The sequence below is a fragment of the Calidris pugnax genome, unplaced genomic scaffold (genome assembly GCF_001431845.1).
Source record: "Calidris pugnax isolate Ruff unplaced genomic scaffold, ASM143184v1 scaffold54, whole genome shotgun sequence".
In the NCBI taxonomy this organism is placed as follows: domain Eukaryota; kingdom Metazoa; phylum Chordata; class Aves; order Charadriiformes; family Scolopacidae; genus Calidris; species Calidris pugnax.
In genome coordinates, this window is record NW_015090864.1 from 4,014,646 (window position 1) to 4,029,649 (window position 15,004).

Consider the following 15,004-nt stretch of genomic DNA (forward strand, 5'->3'; position numbering starts at 1 on the left):
CAGACTCCTGAATGGAAAATTTCCTAGTGCTACGTAAACATAACACAGGGTTGCACAAAGCAGAAATCCAAGTTAACTGATTTATGCAATAACATTTATATTGCAGTGTGGTATTCCCCTGTGACATTGGGCTTGTTCTTCTCTGGAAGACACAGATGCCTTGAACTGTTGTTTTTCAAACAGGGCAAGGCAATAAAGTACCAAGCATCACATCAGGCCTGCTTGAAAAACAAAACCAGCAGGAGATCCAAGTGACCCCAGACTCCTGATAATTCATACAGGAAACTGAAGTGCTGCAGACCACCAAGGTGGGTCATGGTGGCAGCAGCAAAAAACAGCACGATGAGTTTTTAACTGGGATACATTGGGGGCCTAAAGACAGCATTTTGGGTTGCCAAAGAAAGCCTGACATCTCCATCAGAAATAAATACTAGGGGTGCCCAGCACCCACTCAGTGAGCTGCCCACACCACTTTACTGGTTTTGCAGATGCCAAGGAGCATGAGCAGAACCTGAACCTGGCTGAGGCAGCCAGAGTTGAAAGCACCACAGTGGGAGCTCGGATCCTGAAATGGTGTCTGTGGCCTCTCTCTTTCCTCTACATTCAATTAGCTATTAATTAAGTGTCTTCCCATGCTACAGCATCCCCTGGGCCTCGTGGCTGATGTCTGGTCTAGAGGTTCCCAAGAGGAGAATCTGAATGCTTCCTCCTCTGGAAACCTGAGAAAGAAACTCATGGAGAGAAGAAAAAAAGCCACCTCCGGCAAAGTGCAGAAGGGTGAAGGATTGAGCCCAGCTATGGGATCTGGGACACCCTCCTGAGTCTGCTGAGGTTCAAGCATACCCAAGGGTTGACAAGAGGCCAGACCATCCAGAGGACGGACAGACGCAACAGCTTCACAGGTCCTTGGTCTCCTGAGTTGTGGTGTGGAGGCATTCTCTCCAAGGCATGGGTCTTCCAAGCACAAAGAAGATACTACAGACTTTAGCCTCACTAACATTGCTGTGGTACCCCTCAAGGTTCTCAGTGAGGAAAAAAACCCTCTTCTTTCTCTCTATGCACCCACAACATTTCTGTTCTGGCTCCCATACTCATCCCCTCTGCTTCTTCAGATCCCAACCATGAGAGGCATCATTAGGAGACTAGGAGGAGGGCATGCCACCTAGGCTGACATGAGGAGGAAAACAGGAAAACCATCAATTCCTTTGGGTGCCTATGTGCTAAATGTGTCATGAGAAACCCCTGTTAACTGGGGCATGTTTTGCTACAGACACAGCATGCACCACATGTAGCGTGTCCTGCTACCTGGACATCCCAAAGAGCTGTAATACAGGCAAATCTGGATGGGCACAGAGCAGATTAGTCTCCTCCAGGCTTGATCCATACAGGTCAGACACAAGCTGAAGCTTCATCCTGCTCTGGCACAGCCTGGTCAGTGCACTAGTGTGAGGCAAAACTCCTCTTCCTCTTCAGAGGACCCTCCCACCCATCCTTGGCCACTGTGCCCAAGGTCCAGGCCAGGTTAAATGACCCAGCAAAAGTGGCCACTGCATTTTGCAAGACCAGGAGGGAAAGATAAAGAGGGACAGTGCATGGTGAAAGCATGGTAAAGATCAAAGACATCAAGGAGTGCGAGTCAGAGGGCAGTGAGAGAAGCCAGGGAGGGGATGGAGATGAGCTTGCCTCTAGGAGATGGCAGGCTTAGCCAGGAAAGGGTGAGAGGGCAAAACATGGGTGTCTAACAGCTTCATCACTCCTTTGATGTGGGAGGCCTTTCAGATAGAGCAGTCACCCAGAGCTGACCTCTGCCAGAGGTGACCCCAAGCACTGACAGAACCACTGAATGGTGGGCAAGGAGGGCATCACCTTAACCAGGTGGGCACAGCCTGTTTCAGACCTGCTCTGTGACTGTCTGGCTGAAGCTCCAGCTCATACAGCTGAACTGGCCAGGAAAGAGGGCCAGTCTTCTGGTCCCTGCCTCCTATGCCCAGTCCAAGCAGTGCCACAGACTCTTTAAATGACCTTGGGTGAGTCACTTAGCCTCTCCATTCCCACCTACAAAGCATCAGCATTTTCTTAGGCCAGAGATGGAACAGAAGACGCTCTGATCTGCTGATGCAGGAACCACAACTGCACCCCCTGACGTGCCAGTGGGACATTATTTTCAGTTGGTCACTTGAACTGTTTTCCAGGAAAAGGCCCCATTTCCCAGCAGAAACCTTACGCCTTACGCGTCACTTACGCCTGAACCAGCCCCTGAGGATTTCTGCCTAACCAGCCCATGGACCTGAGGAGGTTTGCTCTCCAGAGCTCCATCCCACAGCAATGGAAACTTGTGTGAAAGAAACCAGAGTCATCATATACATACAACATTTAAACATTCAACAAACACCGCGCAGCAGGACAAGGATATAGATTTTAAACTATTTAACAACAGTGGGGATGAGAAGCACAATCACCCTACTGAAACATGCCTAAAATCACTGCCTAAAACACATGGCAGGGCTGTGTTCTGCTTAGCATCCTCTGCAAAATGCCAAACACACACTTGGCTTGCGAAGTCTCAGCGTGCTTTTCAAGGATCAGCCCCCCCACCCTCGCAAAATATCCATCACACGCTTTCTAAACAGAATATATTTAGCACACAGTAATGTTTGGAGCAAACCTCATGTTTGGCAAAGGTAGGAGCACCCCAAGCAAAGCACACACAGCACTGCAATAACGGTGAAGTTAACATACTGCACTACGAAGCTTTAGACACTAAGACATCAAAAAGGTTAACCTTTGTATTATCCATCTCAGGTTTATAGCAAGCAGGAATCACAATAAAACAATAGCTGTTACGGCAGAAGCCAGGCTCTGGGTTCACTAAGGACATAGGATGATGTCTACAGAAGACAGTGACAATCCATACATCTGCACTGCTCACTCACAAATCTGCTGATCTGATATAAACACGTTAATTACACCCGCTATAAAACAAGCCTCTGCCTGCCTGCTCTCCCTCTAGTTTAAGACCAGACATAACTCAGGTTCACCAGTTTAAAGGACAGAAAGCCTTTCTGATAAAAATCTAAAGAACTCAGGCGGGTATAAATGGCAATTTCCTATTTCCACCTGCCCTCTGTAGCCACAGAAATCAAGGGACTCGCATCCACTTGGGCTGTGTCTCCAGAGAGCAGGAACCAGCAATGAGTTCACAGCCACACACAGAAGTTATGAAACTCCCTGGGCTTCCTGTTTCTTTTCATCTGGTTAACGCAGACCTCCGAGTGGTTCCTTGGGCTCTTACAGCAACTGGCATTACACCACTGAGAAGTCCTAAAATCAGGCAGGAAAAGGGCACTGCCTTCCCCAGCCATCCTCAGCCAGCGGCAGTTCAGAAAGCCCAGCAAGAGATTTGAAAACCAACCCTTTGCCACAAAGAGGTCCCCCTTCCTTTGATGCCTCCAACCAAGCGGTTTACACATCTGGCGGGCGGTTCCAGGCAAAGGAAAGGAAAAGAAACCTCGGGAGTTTAAAAATAACCTTGGAGTTGCCTTGAGGGTGGCGCAGGGGAAAAAAAAAAAAAAAAAGAGGCAGAAACGAAGCGGCTGCCGGCGTGTGGAAGTGCCCAGGGTTTGGCCAACTTGTCCCCTTACCCAGCCTCATGCCGTTCAACGCGGCCACTCTACGGCTCTGCTCCCGCAGGATGTTCTCCTGGGACACGGTGCGCTTGGGCTGCCTTCGGATGCACTGCATGGTCCAGCCCGGGGCTCAGCGAGAGGCTTCGGAGGTCGGGAAGGATGGGGGGCCAGGCCGGCCCTGGGGGGATCCCTCCTCATCCAGCAGCCTCCGGCGTCCGCGGTGTCAAACGGGGGCTCCGAGGAGGGAGAGGAGGCAACGGGAGAGCGAGCAGCAGGCAGAGGAAGGCAGGGGAGGGCAGAGTCCGGCTGGGGGTGGGACGGTGGGAAGGTTCTCCCTCCTCCTCCTCCTCCTCCTCCTCGCTTTGCTCACCAGCTTCGCAACACTGGAGGCAAAATTACAGCCGGCAGCTGCCCAGGTAGAAGGAACAAGTTTTCCTCCAGTCACATGCCAGTAAGGGGGTTTATGCATCATTTCCAGGGGCTGGAAGGCTCTCAAATATTGTCAGTGGCTCCTCATCAGCCCCCAGGGCGTTGTGGCTCAGCCTGCCCACGAAGTTGGATCAGGGAGAGCTTGGCTCCTCCCTTTCTCTCCCTTGCAGGGCTGTTCCCACTGACACGCAGTGAAAAGGAAGTTAAAACACCTTTTTGCCAGGGCAAACGTAGCCCAAAAGCAGCTCGGAAACTGTGTTTTAATGCTTTTCTTTTTTTTTTTTTTCTCCCACTTAGAGAAGCGCATTTTCCTAACGCTCTGGAGAGTGTCTTCTCTGCCACCGATTTCCTGTGTGACTTGGGTGAGTAAAAAAAAAAAAGAGGCAGAAACGAAGCGGCTGCCGGCGTGTGGAAGTGCCCAGGGTTTGGCCAACTTGTCCCCTTACCCAGCCTCATGCCGTTCAACGCGGCCACTCTACGGCTCTGCTCCCGCAGGATGTTCTCCTGGGACACGGTGCGCTTGGGCTGCCTTCGGATGCACTGCATGGTCCAGCCCGGGGCTCAGCGAGAGGCTTCGGAGGTCGGGAAGGATGGGGGGCCAGGCCGGCCCTGGGGGGATCCCTCCTCATCCAGCAGCCTCCGGCGTCCGCGGTGTCAAACGGGGGCTCCGAGGAGGGAGAGGAGGCAACGGGAGAGCGAGCAGCAGGCAGAGGAAGGCAGGGGAGGGCAGAGTCCGGCTGGGGGTGGGACGGTGGGAAGGTTCTCCCTCCTCCTCCTCCTCCTCCTCCTCGCTTTGCTCACCAGCTTCGCAACACTGGAGGCAAAATTACAGCCGGCAGCTGCCCAGGTAGAAGGAACAAGTTTTCCTCCAGTCACATGCCAGTAAGGGGGTTTATGCATCATTTCCAGGGGCTGGAAGGCTCTCAAATATTGTCAGTGGCTCCTCATCAGCCCCCAGGGCGTTGTGGCTCAGCCTGCCCACGAAGTTGGATCAGGGAGAGCTTGGCTCCTCCCTTTCTCTCCCTTGCAGGGCTGTTCCCACTGACACGCAGTGAAAAGGAAGTTAAAACACCTTTTTGCCAGGGCAAACGTAGCCCAAAAGCAGCTCGGAAACTGTGTTTTAATGCTTTTCTTTTTTTTTTTTTTCTCCCACTTAGAGAAGCGCATTTTCCTAACGCTCTGGAGAGTGTCTTCTCTGCCACCGATTTCCTGTGTGACTTGGGTGAGTCACTTACCCCGGGTTTCTGCATAGCCCTGGGTTTATTCTTGTAATTCAAGTTTACACTGCAGTCTGGTACCGGGATAAGCCCCCATCAGTGGTTAAACAAGTCACTGATTACACAAAATAAGAGAATTCAGGTGGGAAGGGATCTCTGCAGATCTCTAGTTCAACCACCCACTCAAAGTCAGGTCACCTTCAAAGGTAGACCAGCTTGCTCACAGCATCATCCATGTGAGTTTTGAAGATCTTGAATGACAGACACCTCCCAGCCAATCTGGATCCTTCTTCAAGACCTTAGATGTTCTCAAAGTGAAGACTTTGTTCCTCATGACCAGTATAAATTTCCTTTGCTGAAACTGATGACCCACTGCCCATCGTCCTGGCAATGGCTGGGACTAAAATCCACCTCTTCCCTAGTCGTGACCCCCCCTGCAGTGGAATACAGGAGCTGTGCTTATGAAGCTGTTCCATCCTAGGTGAGTTTATAGACCTTGTTACAGACTAGGTTTTTTGCCCACACCTTTGCTAGCTGCTGCCCTGCCAGGAAAGCCATGGGTGAAGACACTGCAGGGACACGGAGTCAAGCTGCAGAACCAGTACATGCCCCAGAAACTTGACAGCAAAACGTATGTCACCGTTTCTTCTGGAGACCTCATCCAAGGCTATCCATCACCAGCCCCCTGTCATATTCAACACAGGTTTTAGAAACATATTCTCTATTTCTGATGTCTGTAGATCCAGCCATCTTCCCTTTCTTTGTCCGCGTTTTGAAGGAAGCCCTACCAACACCCACAGATAAGCACAAAGGACTGGGTTATTTGACCAGCACAAGGACAGGATCAGAGTCATTAATCGCTGCCATACGCCACATTTAAGAAACTCCCCAGGGACAAGGCAGAACCATTGCTTGGCCTTGAACAGCAGTACAACTAATAATGCCTTTTTTACCCATAGCAGCTACAAATCACAGACAGCAAAGGCGAATAAAGGTATTTTTCGGGATGGGGCATTGCTGAATACGTTAGCCAGGCAGTCGGGAGGTGTTTGAGGAGACACCTCCAGCCTTTTCTGAGCCCCCTGCACATGCAGGGGCTGGATGTCGGAGCCGTAATCTCTGTAGTGCTCCCCTGAGAGCTGGGAGCTTTGTTTTGCCCAGGCTGGGAGGTGGGCACCATGATGTAATGGCTGGAGGATATTTATTAACTGGCAGACTCTCAGCATTTCCCATATTTCACATTGTCCTGGAGATGACTGATGTAATTAAAGGAGTGGGGAAGAGAGTGGTCTCCCATACTTGCTTTAGCAAAACAATTTGCTTCTATGCACAAGCTCTTCTGTCCAGCAGCAGCCAGAGTCCCACAAGGATAGATCTGGGAGCCCACAGAGCCCCTCTGCTTCATTTTCTCATTAATTCCTAATAAGCAGTGTCAGTGACAGTGCTGCTTGGAGCTTTCTAGGCCCCCAGAGAAAGTTTTCCTGTACTTATGCCTGAAGTTTGCACACCCACAAAACACAAGATTGGCACTCACCAAACTTAGATAATTCTCCAGAACAGCAATGTGCAAGTTTTGCTGTTGTGAGGGCTTCAGAGATGTCAGTTTAAAATCAGTTAAAATCAGAAATGTCCTGTTTTAGGAAGCAACAGATCTGGACATATTCTGGTCTTGAGGTCATTTAAAGACAATGTCACATCTCATAGACATCTCAGGAGGGTGACAGATAAGTGTGACACTGTGGGTTACATGGCTTCGCTAATTAATGTTACATGATGCTGCATCACTCTCCAGCACTGAAGGAAGTGATTCCTGCAAATGTTTTAGGGACAAATTCTCCAACCCTTATTCACTGCAGGTAACACCTGACTGGGTCCCAAGCCTGCAAACACTCAAGCATGCAATTTTACCCATATGACCAATGCCACTGAAATCAATGGCACTAGTCACATGAGTGAAGTTATTCATGTCCCCATGCCCAGGATGGGGGCTGTGCTAATCATCCTATTGATTCCGGCTGGATTAGTCACGGAGCAAATGGTAATCGATGTGAATGAGGATGTCAGAACATGGTCCCAAAGTCAGCAAAGTGCTTTAATAGCCAGGAAACAGGCACTTGAGATAGAAAGGCTCTAGAGTCTGGTAGGAAATGGGCTATGTGAGAAAACTATTAATGCACAGGCTGCTCTTCAGACGATTTTCCAAAATGAATTAATCTCCATTACATCCTTATGGGAAGGAGCTAAGGAAACACTATTACCACTTCACAGAGGAAAAAGCAGGCTGGTTTTCAGCCCTTTGGGGCTGGACCTGTTCTCCCATCACCATCACATTTGAGCAACACCAAAAGTGGTGTAACCCTAATGCTGATCATAGTCTCTGTACACCACACTGGCACAAATGACATGACAGAAGTCAGCTGCTGATTTGCCCAGACTTGCGGTAATTTGGGACTGGAATGAAAATACCTGTGGTGGTGATGACCTCACCACTTCCCCATTGCATCATGCACATGATGTAAATTACTTTATTATGACAAGTAATGGTTATGGCAGTTACTTAACACATAACATGGTGTTTTAAGAACAGATTTTCCCACTATAGAGGGCACAGGTTGCGCCTTACTCTGCGTTTGTAACCAAGAAATAAAAATATGTTTATTTTATATGATGCCATTCTCTGAAGAAACACTGTAATTTCACCTTCTCTCCCAGTGAAATTCAATAGGATTATTTTAATAAGAGTAATAGCACAATCAAAGTATCACTGCTTATTAATGAACTACAATGTCTGTCCCTACATATTCCTAGGCCTCAGCAAGCGTGAGACCATGAAATCCAGGTGAACACAGAATCAATCAGAGCTTGGAAAAGCTCAGCTGGTCTGTAGTAACATGAGAACCTTCCGTCACTTGTTAGGGTGATGAAGCACTGAAAAAAACTGATGTTGCTGATGGTAAATAAAGTTTGAGGATTACTTTTGCACACCTAGTACAAGGAGAATGGTCAGTGCAGCAGCTGCTTGGAAACAAGCACAACCAGCTGCAGCACCGGGCAGCGGCTGCTGTTCAGAAAAGCAGAAAACCTGTCAAGAGACAAGGATTTAGTTGGTTTCCCCAGTGCTTTTGCAAATCATTGATGTTACTTGTGAAGTGCCTCTGCAGCGTCCCCTTTTGTCATCTGCCATCACCCCATCCCACCTGGCTTGTACCAGCTCTTTAGCAGCCCTGTGCCTGGGATCAGTGTGGTCCCAGCAGAAGTTGTCTTCCAGCTGAGACCCTGCTGGAGGACCCGACAGCAAAGCTCCTTCCACAACTGCAGGGTCCCATCTGCCCTGCCTGTCCCTCTGGAGTCCATTCTTCATTCCTGCCCTCTCACATCCCACCCATAGACACCCCACTCTTTCCTCCTTCCTTGCTACCTCGGGGACACCACTCACTGCTCTAAGTTTACTCTCCCCAGTCACACCTCACATCGTAGGAGGACCTGACCTTGCTATTGGTGCAGCAATTTTTTGAGAACAACCAGTTTCTCACCACCAAAAAAAAATGCCAATGACTCCTCTACACCAGTGCTCCCCTTCTTGCTACCTCTGGTGGAGTAGGAACCGAGGAGTGGGTCTTGGGACCATAAGCATAGGTGTATCTCTGGCCAAAGATGCTGCTCTTGTTGACAGTGGGAGCATCTTCAGTTCATGTGGTATGTACCAAGTTCCACCTTGTGGTGACACTGAGAATGGGCTTCTCCACAAAGCCGGTGGCAGCGTCAGCAAACCTCCTTCTTTTCCTTACATTGCCTTTTCTTGCCCACTCTCGTTCCCTTCCAGGGTGCTTGAGAGGTCCTGCTGAGTCGGAGCAGGATGACTTTAAAGTCTCATATAGGAGGAGTTCTTCCCGGACATTCTATTGTGTCTGTTCTTCAAATCACTGCCTAAAACCTTCCTCCACCAGCGTGCTGGCAAAAAGCCGTATGATGGGCAGGTTTCGGGTACACCGAGAACAGTGCTGTCACCCTGCCCAATATTTCTCAGCCTCACTTTCTCTGTGGATGTCTCACCTTGTCTGCAATGGAGGAGAACAGTCCCTTCTCCAGCTCTGCTCTGATCAGTCCATGCAGCCTAGCCATCTTTCCCCAAAATAGGGCTGGCTATATGCAGACTGGCTGCGGGGAAGGACTGCAGACCCTGCCATCACCCACATCATGCTTATGTGTGAGCTTTCTGTGCCAGGGAGGATACTGGCAGTTAAAAGGTGCAGAGCCCTGGCCCTGGTTTGTACAGACAAAGCCAGGCTGCCTGCTCAGACATTTCACAGACGGTACAAATTGTGACCTTTATTTGTGAATATCTTCATAAATCTTTCTGCCAGTCTGGGTCGCTCAACAGGCACTTAGATCCACGCACAGCACATCAAAAGCTACTGCTGTCTCCCTGCACTCTTGATAAAATCCAGGTAAAATGCCTAACTAAAGTTCATTACACTCAGGAACTCAGAAGACCGAAGGTTTTGTTCAGTCCTTCCACTGATCCCTCCATCATGGTGCACACAGAGACTTGGCTGCAGAGTGAGAGGCACTAAAACAAACACTGGCTTGCAGTAAATTACAGCTTCTCCAGTAGCTGGTGTGAAAAGAGTGGGAAGAAAGTAATTGAAAAGAAGGATATCAATTTGATGGATAGGATCAGCACCATCAGCCAGGAGCACTCATACAGCTTAGTTGCCCAACTCCTAAGTCATTGTCCTGGTTTGAGGTATCTGGGCACATGCTGATGAGGATGTTCTCCTCATAAAATCAATGTCAATCGTAGGTGGGTCCCAGCTTCATTTTTTTAAGGCCACTTAACAGCTTTTTTCACATTTTCTTCAGGAGCTGAAATTTCTTCTGCAGAGGAAGTGCAGATCATTCTGATCATTCTGTAGCAGGGCAAAATTTATGCAATAATTAAATTGCACAACTGAATTATGCAAAACTAGGGAAAAAATCCTTTTTTTCCACCTCAGTGATATATCTGGAATTTCAGCACTGTAACTTTAGCCAAAACCAGCCATTGAGACTTGTGTGGTATCTCAGCACAGGGCTTTAAAAGGTACCCCCATGAGGGGCAGCCCGAGGTGTGAGAACTTCCCCACACACGTTGGCTAAACTGGGTCATTTAAGGTGTGGAAGTATCTTGGTTTAGAAGAAACTGTGGTAAAATCTTCTCTACCTGCATAAAGAAAAAAAGAAACCTCTGTGTTTGACCAGGGTTGGCAGCTTTGCATTCTGGTGGGCTTGACAGAGTAAGGACTGAGACCCTCCACCCACGGGAAGGACCCAGGAGACTCACAGGCTGGGGGTTGGTCTCACAGTATTTAGATATCTCCAGTGCACTGAGCAAGAGGCCAGGAGAAGACAGAGTCCGATTCACATGTCTAGATCCCTATAAGCTTAAAATTTCTTGCAGACACCTACATTTAGCCAGCTCCATCCAACCCTGGATGATCGAATCACCAAATACTTGTCTGCAGCTTTCCTTCATAAATATCTGTTTATATATTTTGGTTTCTCTGTATGGGAAACTATGCTTTGCTCCCAAATCGTCGACAGCTTTGGGTCCCAGAACTGCCCCTCCAGTCAGCTGAGTTTCCAGATCCTCCACAAAGTACCTCTTCCCCACACATCTTCCTCTTGCTTTTCCCCTGTAGATGGCTGTATCCTTTCATTTCTGCCACCTGCAGCAGTTTTCCAAGCGACTACATTTCCTTTTTCCTCCTCTTTCATTTCCTCATTAAAATCTATTTTTCCCCAAGGAACTTCTTGCCCTGACACATCTGCTTTTGGGCATAATGTTGGGGCTTTGCACACCAGCAACCATCTCAAAACCAACTGCAGGCTTTAGCTTTATTAAAGACATGGCCCAAATTAGAAATTTAGCAGCTTCCGTATCAAAATAAAAAAGAGACCCCAAATGAATTTTATTTATCCTGTCCGAAAAAGGGACAAGTGGCATGTTTAATGCACTGAGAAGTACCAGTATTGCAAAATCTCCAGCACTACTAGAAATGCTACAGCTCAAAAAACTCCCACGTAACTTATCAGGCACAACCTGCATTAAGTGGGGTGTGCTGGGAATATTTTGTTTGTAGGGAAGGGGATCAAAGTCACCGGCTGCTCAGAGCAGATCCCAGCTGATCCCAAGTAGCATTATCTCCACCCTCAGAGGCTGGAGCCCAGAAGGAGCCTCCTCAGTACTCCCAGCTAAGAAGGTCAGGTGGAGATGATTCATTTGGCAATTTAAATCTAGAAGAAGTTAATTCTTGGGAGTGACTGACAGAACAAACAAGGAAATGTCCTGTTTTGTACGATTTTACTGACCCTTCCCTGTTGATTCTCACCCTTGGCTGCAGCAGAGGACATTCCCATAACATGACCGTGGCATTCCCTACACAACGTACACAGTGTCTTGGATGAAAAAGTCAGTGTATAAGAATAAGGCATAGTACAAATTAGCTATTCTATAATGTGTGCAAGCACAAGGGCGCCCAGTTCAGAAACAAACCAACCTAATGAGGCAAGAGAAAGATTATTAATAGCCCACAGAGTCTAGCAGATTCATTGCGGACTAAATGTAGATAACTCTTTACAAAATAAGCAACAAGAAGCTCATCCAGCCAAATGAAACACATTCAAAATAAAACAGCAGCTATTCTGGCTCTGCAAACAAGGGAGCACGCTCGGTTTTCTTCCCTGGACTCAGATCTCCATCCACATGCAGAGTAAACAAAACTCCACAGACTTTTCAGAAACTCTCATCTCCAGTAATACCAGCTTCTGCTACCAGAAGGTATCTCAGGTGTCTCCTGCTGTTTGTCAGATACTTTACTGAGACTAAACCATGTGCCTGTGGTTAATTCTGACAGTCAATACAGCTGTTCTGTCTATGTTGGGGAAAAAAAAGCGAGAAACAGAAAGAAAGAATCTGAGTTTCAATATACAGCCACAGACATATCTATAAACCATAATATCTGAGAAATTTCTGACAAACTACATATCACAAGTCTGATCCTGCTAACAAACCAACATGTGAGCAACTTTGCTTGTCTAAGTAGTCTGGCATTCAGAGTGACTTTGGCACTTGTGTGTTGTTACGTGTTAAGGAATTTCAGTAAATGTTTTTTTTTTTAAAGCTGGGCTCCTTCAACACTTGAGTGTTTTTCTGCCTGAGACAAGAAAATAGATTAACAAACAGCCACTGAATTCTTCTTGATTCCCAACCTCAGAAGACTAACTAATATTCACTGAAAAATGACCCACAGGCCAGAATAGGAAATATTTTAATAGTTCCAGATGTATTTCTTAGCTTTCTTTCCCCAGCGGTTGTACAATGAATGAGATAGCTCCAAAAAGTATAACATTAACCTCTGTTTCACCTTCCTGTCAGATTTCTAGCATCTGGGAAAAAAAAGGAGGGAAGACTTCTTGAGCCTGAGGGAATCTTTTCTCATTTCTGCTGGTAATGCTAAACTGATTATGTTTATGGTCAATCACTTATTGCTTTATTAGGTGTTTTTTTATATAGCTCATCTACAGTAAGAAAGCACCTATCTCATGAAATAAAAATAAGCACTGTAGACTTTTCGCATTTCTCTGGGATCACAATATCCCATTTCAATCTGTAACTATCACAGTCCTGAGTTGTATCTTCTCATCAGAGTAAGTAAAATACAATGATGAGGTAACAAATCAATATATTAAAGTCAGACCAGGGAATAAGAGCTATTTCTTTACCTTGTCAATCAGACAAGCCTCCCAGTCTCGGTACCAATTGAATCTTCTAAAATCTTACTTGCTAAAAGAACAGAGAGGATTTCTTCTTTTTTGGAAACATTACCTACTTTGTACTTAACATTTATAGAGTTTCAGAGGCAGACACTGAGCTGAGATGATTTATCCTGGCCCTGTTGTCTTCACCAGGACCCAGAGAGTTTACTCAACTGAGCATCTGTCCTGCTCTCAGTTTCACCATAAAGGGGAGGAGATTTGGATAAACTTTTCTGGACTTGCAGACACTCATCCAGCCAACAGACCCTTCCTACCAACACAGCTAACCCTATCAACAGAGAAAAATATGTCATCTCTCTCTGTAACACTGATTAAATGCCGCATTACTTCCAAATGACAGAATGAGGAGGCAAAGGAGGAGGGAGAAGAGAGGAGGAAAAATAAAGCTCTCAGACAAGATAAGAGGGCTGAAATGCAAGGACATTTCTACTGACTTACTGTTGCAAGCGAGGAAAGTGCCATTCGATTCCATTGCTGCAAAACAAGCCGAGGTGCAGCAGCTGAAAGGGCTCCGGGAAGCAGCTGTGCCCAGATGTTAACGCCGGCCCCCGGGGTGGAAGCCAGACCCGTGAGGCTCCCCCCTTCTCTCTGCTATCTCTGTAATCCCCCAACGTCAGCTCCCTTCGGAGAGGCCTGCTCCTTCCCCTTGGCTGCAAATGCCTCTTCGCTATGACTCCTCATTTATTTCTCTCCCGCATCCGCACGCCGCTGCCTGCCCAGGCATCGACTGAGGCCAAGCGCCCCAGCCCCAGCGCTGGCCCTGGCTCCTCCCCGCTGAAATCTGGCGTCTTCACCGCTGGCCCAGCCTCCAGCTTCTGCTACCGCTGCAGCTTTGACAACGATGCCTCTTTTCCTCTTGCTGGCACATTTTCACGCTCCTTTCCTTTCCGGCAAGGCTTCCAGAAGACACCGAGTGCTGCGAATCTGTCCTCCGTGCTCCCCAAATGGAGTAAAGGACCTAAAACAGAAGCCGGGGATCAGAGTCTAAAGTCTTGAGGACTTTTAGACACTGGTAGGGGCGTATTTCTTTTCACAGGGAAAAAAAAAAACCAAACCAACTAGGTCAGAAATTGCCAACGTAGAAATAGAAGCTGTAACCACAAACGCTCGCAGATGCAGTAGCTTGAAGTAGAAAAAAAGTTACAGGCTCTGCTTTTGAGACAGCGAGACAGAAAGCAGAAAAAGTAGAAAAAAAAGTTACAAGCTTTGCTTTTGAGACAGCGAGACAGAAAGCAGAAAAAACTGCACTGTCCTGAGGCTTTTCCTGAGTGGAACTGATTTCTTCCACTCTGTTCCCTACTCTTGGTTTAGATATTTTTTAAGGGTAGAAAGATGATGCTGGCAAACAGGGAGGGGGAAAGAAAGGGGATCCAGTGCGGGAAAACAAAGTTTCCCTCTCCTTGAATGTTTGGGGCAGGTTTTCAGTTATTGTTTTGCTGTTGTTTATTTCCATGTCTGGTTATTTAGGTTCTCCTGATGCAAACAACTGATGGAGTTATTGGCAGATTCAAAGCCCTCACTCCCCAGCAGCTGTAAACCCGGCAGCTTCACTGACAGAAGGGAAAAGTCTCTCTCTGATGGTGACAGATCTGGGAGGCACATCATGAAAAATACTTTGGGACTAGGACTGTTTGTCCCTCCCTGCCAGGAACTGGGCTGCTCCTTAGAGAGCCCAGACGTTGTTCTCAGATAGTTTTACAGTCCACAAATATAAGACTGCTGCCACCACCCAAGGAAAACTGTCCTAATATAGCAAAACTCCTCTGTGCTACTCCAAAACTAACAAAACCAAACAAGAGGAGAAAATAAAGAGCAGAGATTTCACCTCATGACTCCTCAGAAGCCCACCTTTCTATCTCATGGCCACCAGCATGGCGTGGGGGGGGGGTCACACTTTCTGAAGGGCTCAGGAAG

General features: G+C 47.6%; 1 protein-coding gene across 3 annotated transcripts in view; it reads right to left on the bottom strand.

The window, feature by feature from the left end:
* The window catches only part of PLCD1 (phospholipase C delta 1), a 73,474-nt gene extending 59,647 nt beyond the window's left edge, over window positions 1-13,827 (bottom strand). For 2 of the 3 annotated variants that reach the window (XM_014945139.1, XM_014945138.1), the window contains exon 1: window positions 3,642-3,890. In XM_014945139.1, the coding sequence (XP_014800625.1) occupies window positions 3,642-3,741 (100 nt within the window). In that variant the 5' untranslated portion in view covers window positions 3,742-3,890. Of the gene's footprint in view, window positions 1-3,641; window positions 3,891-13,528 lie in introns of those variants that run through there. The other variant, XM_014945140.1, reaches the window with a different exon arrangement.
* Window positions 13,828-15,004: the final 1,177 nt, after the last annotated feature.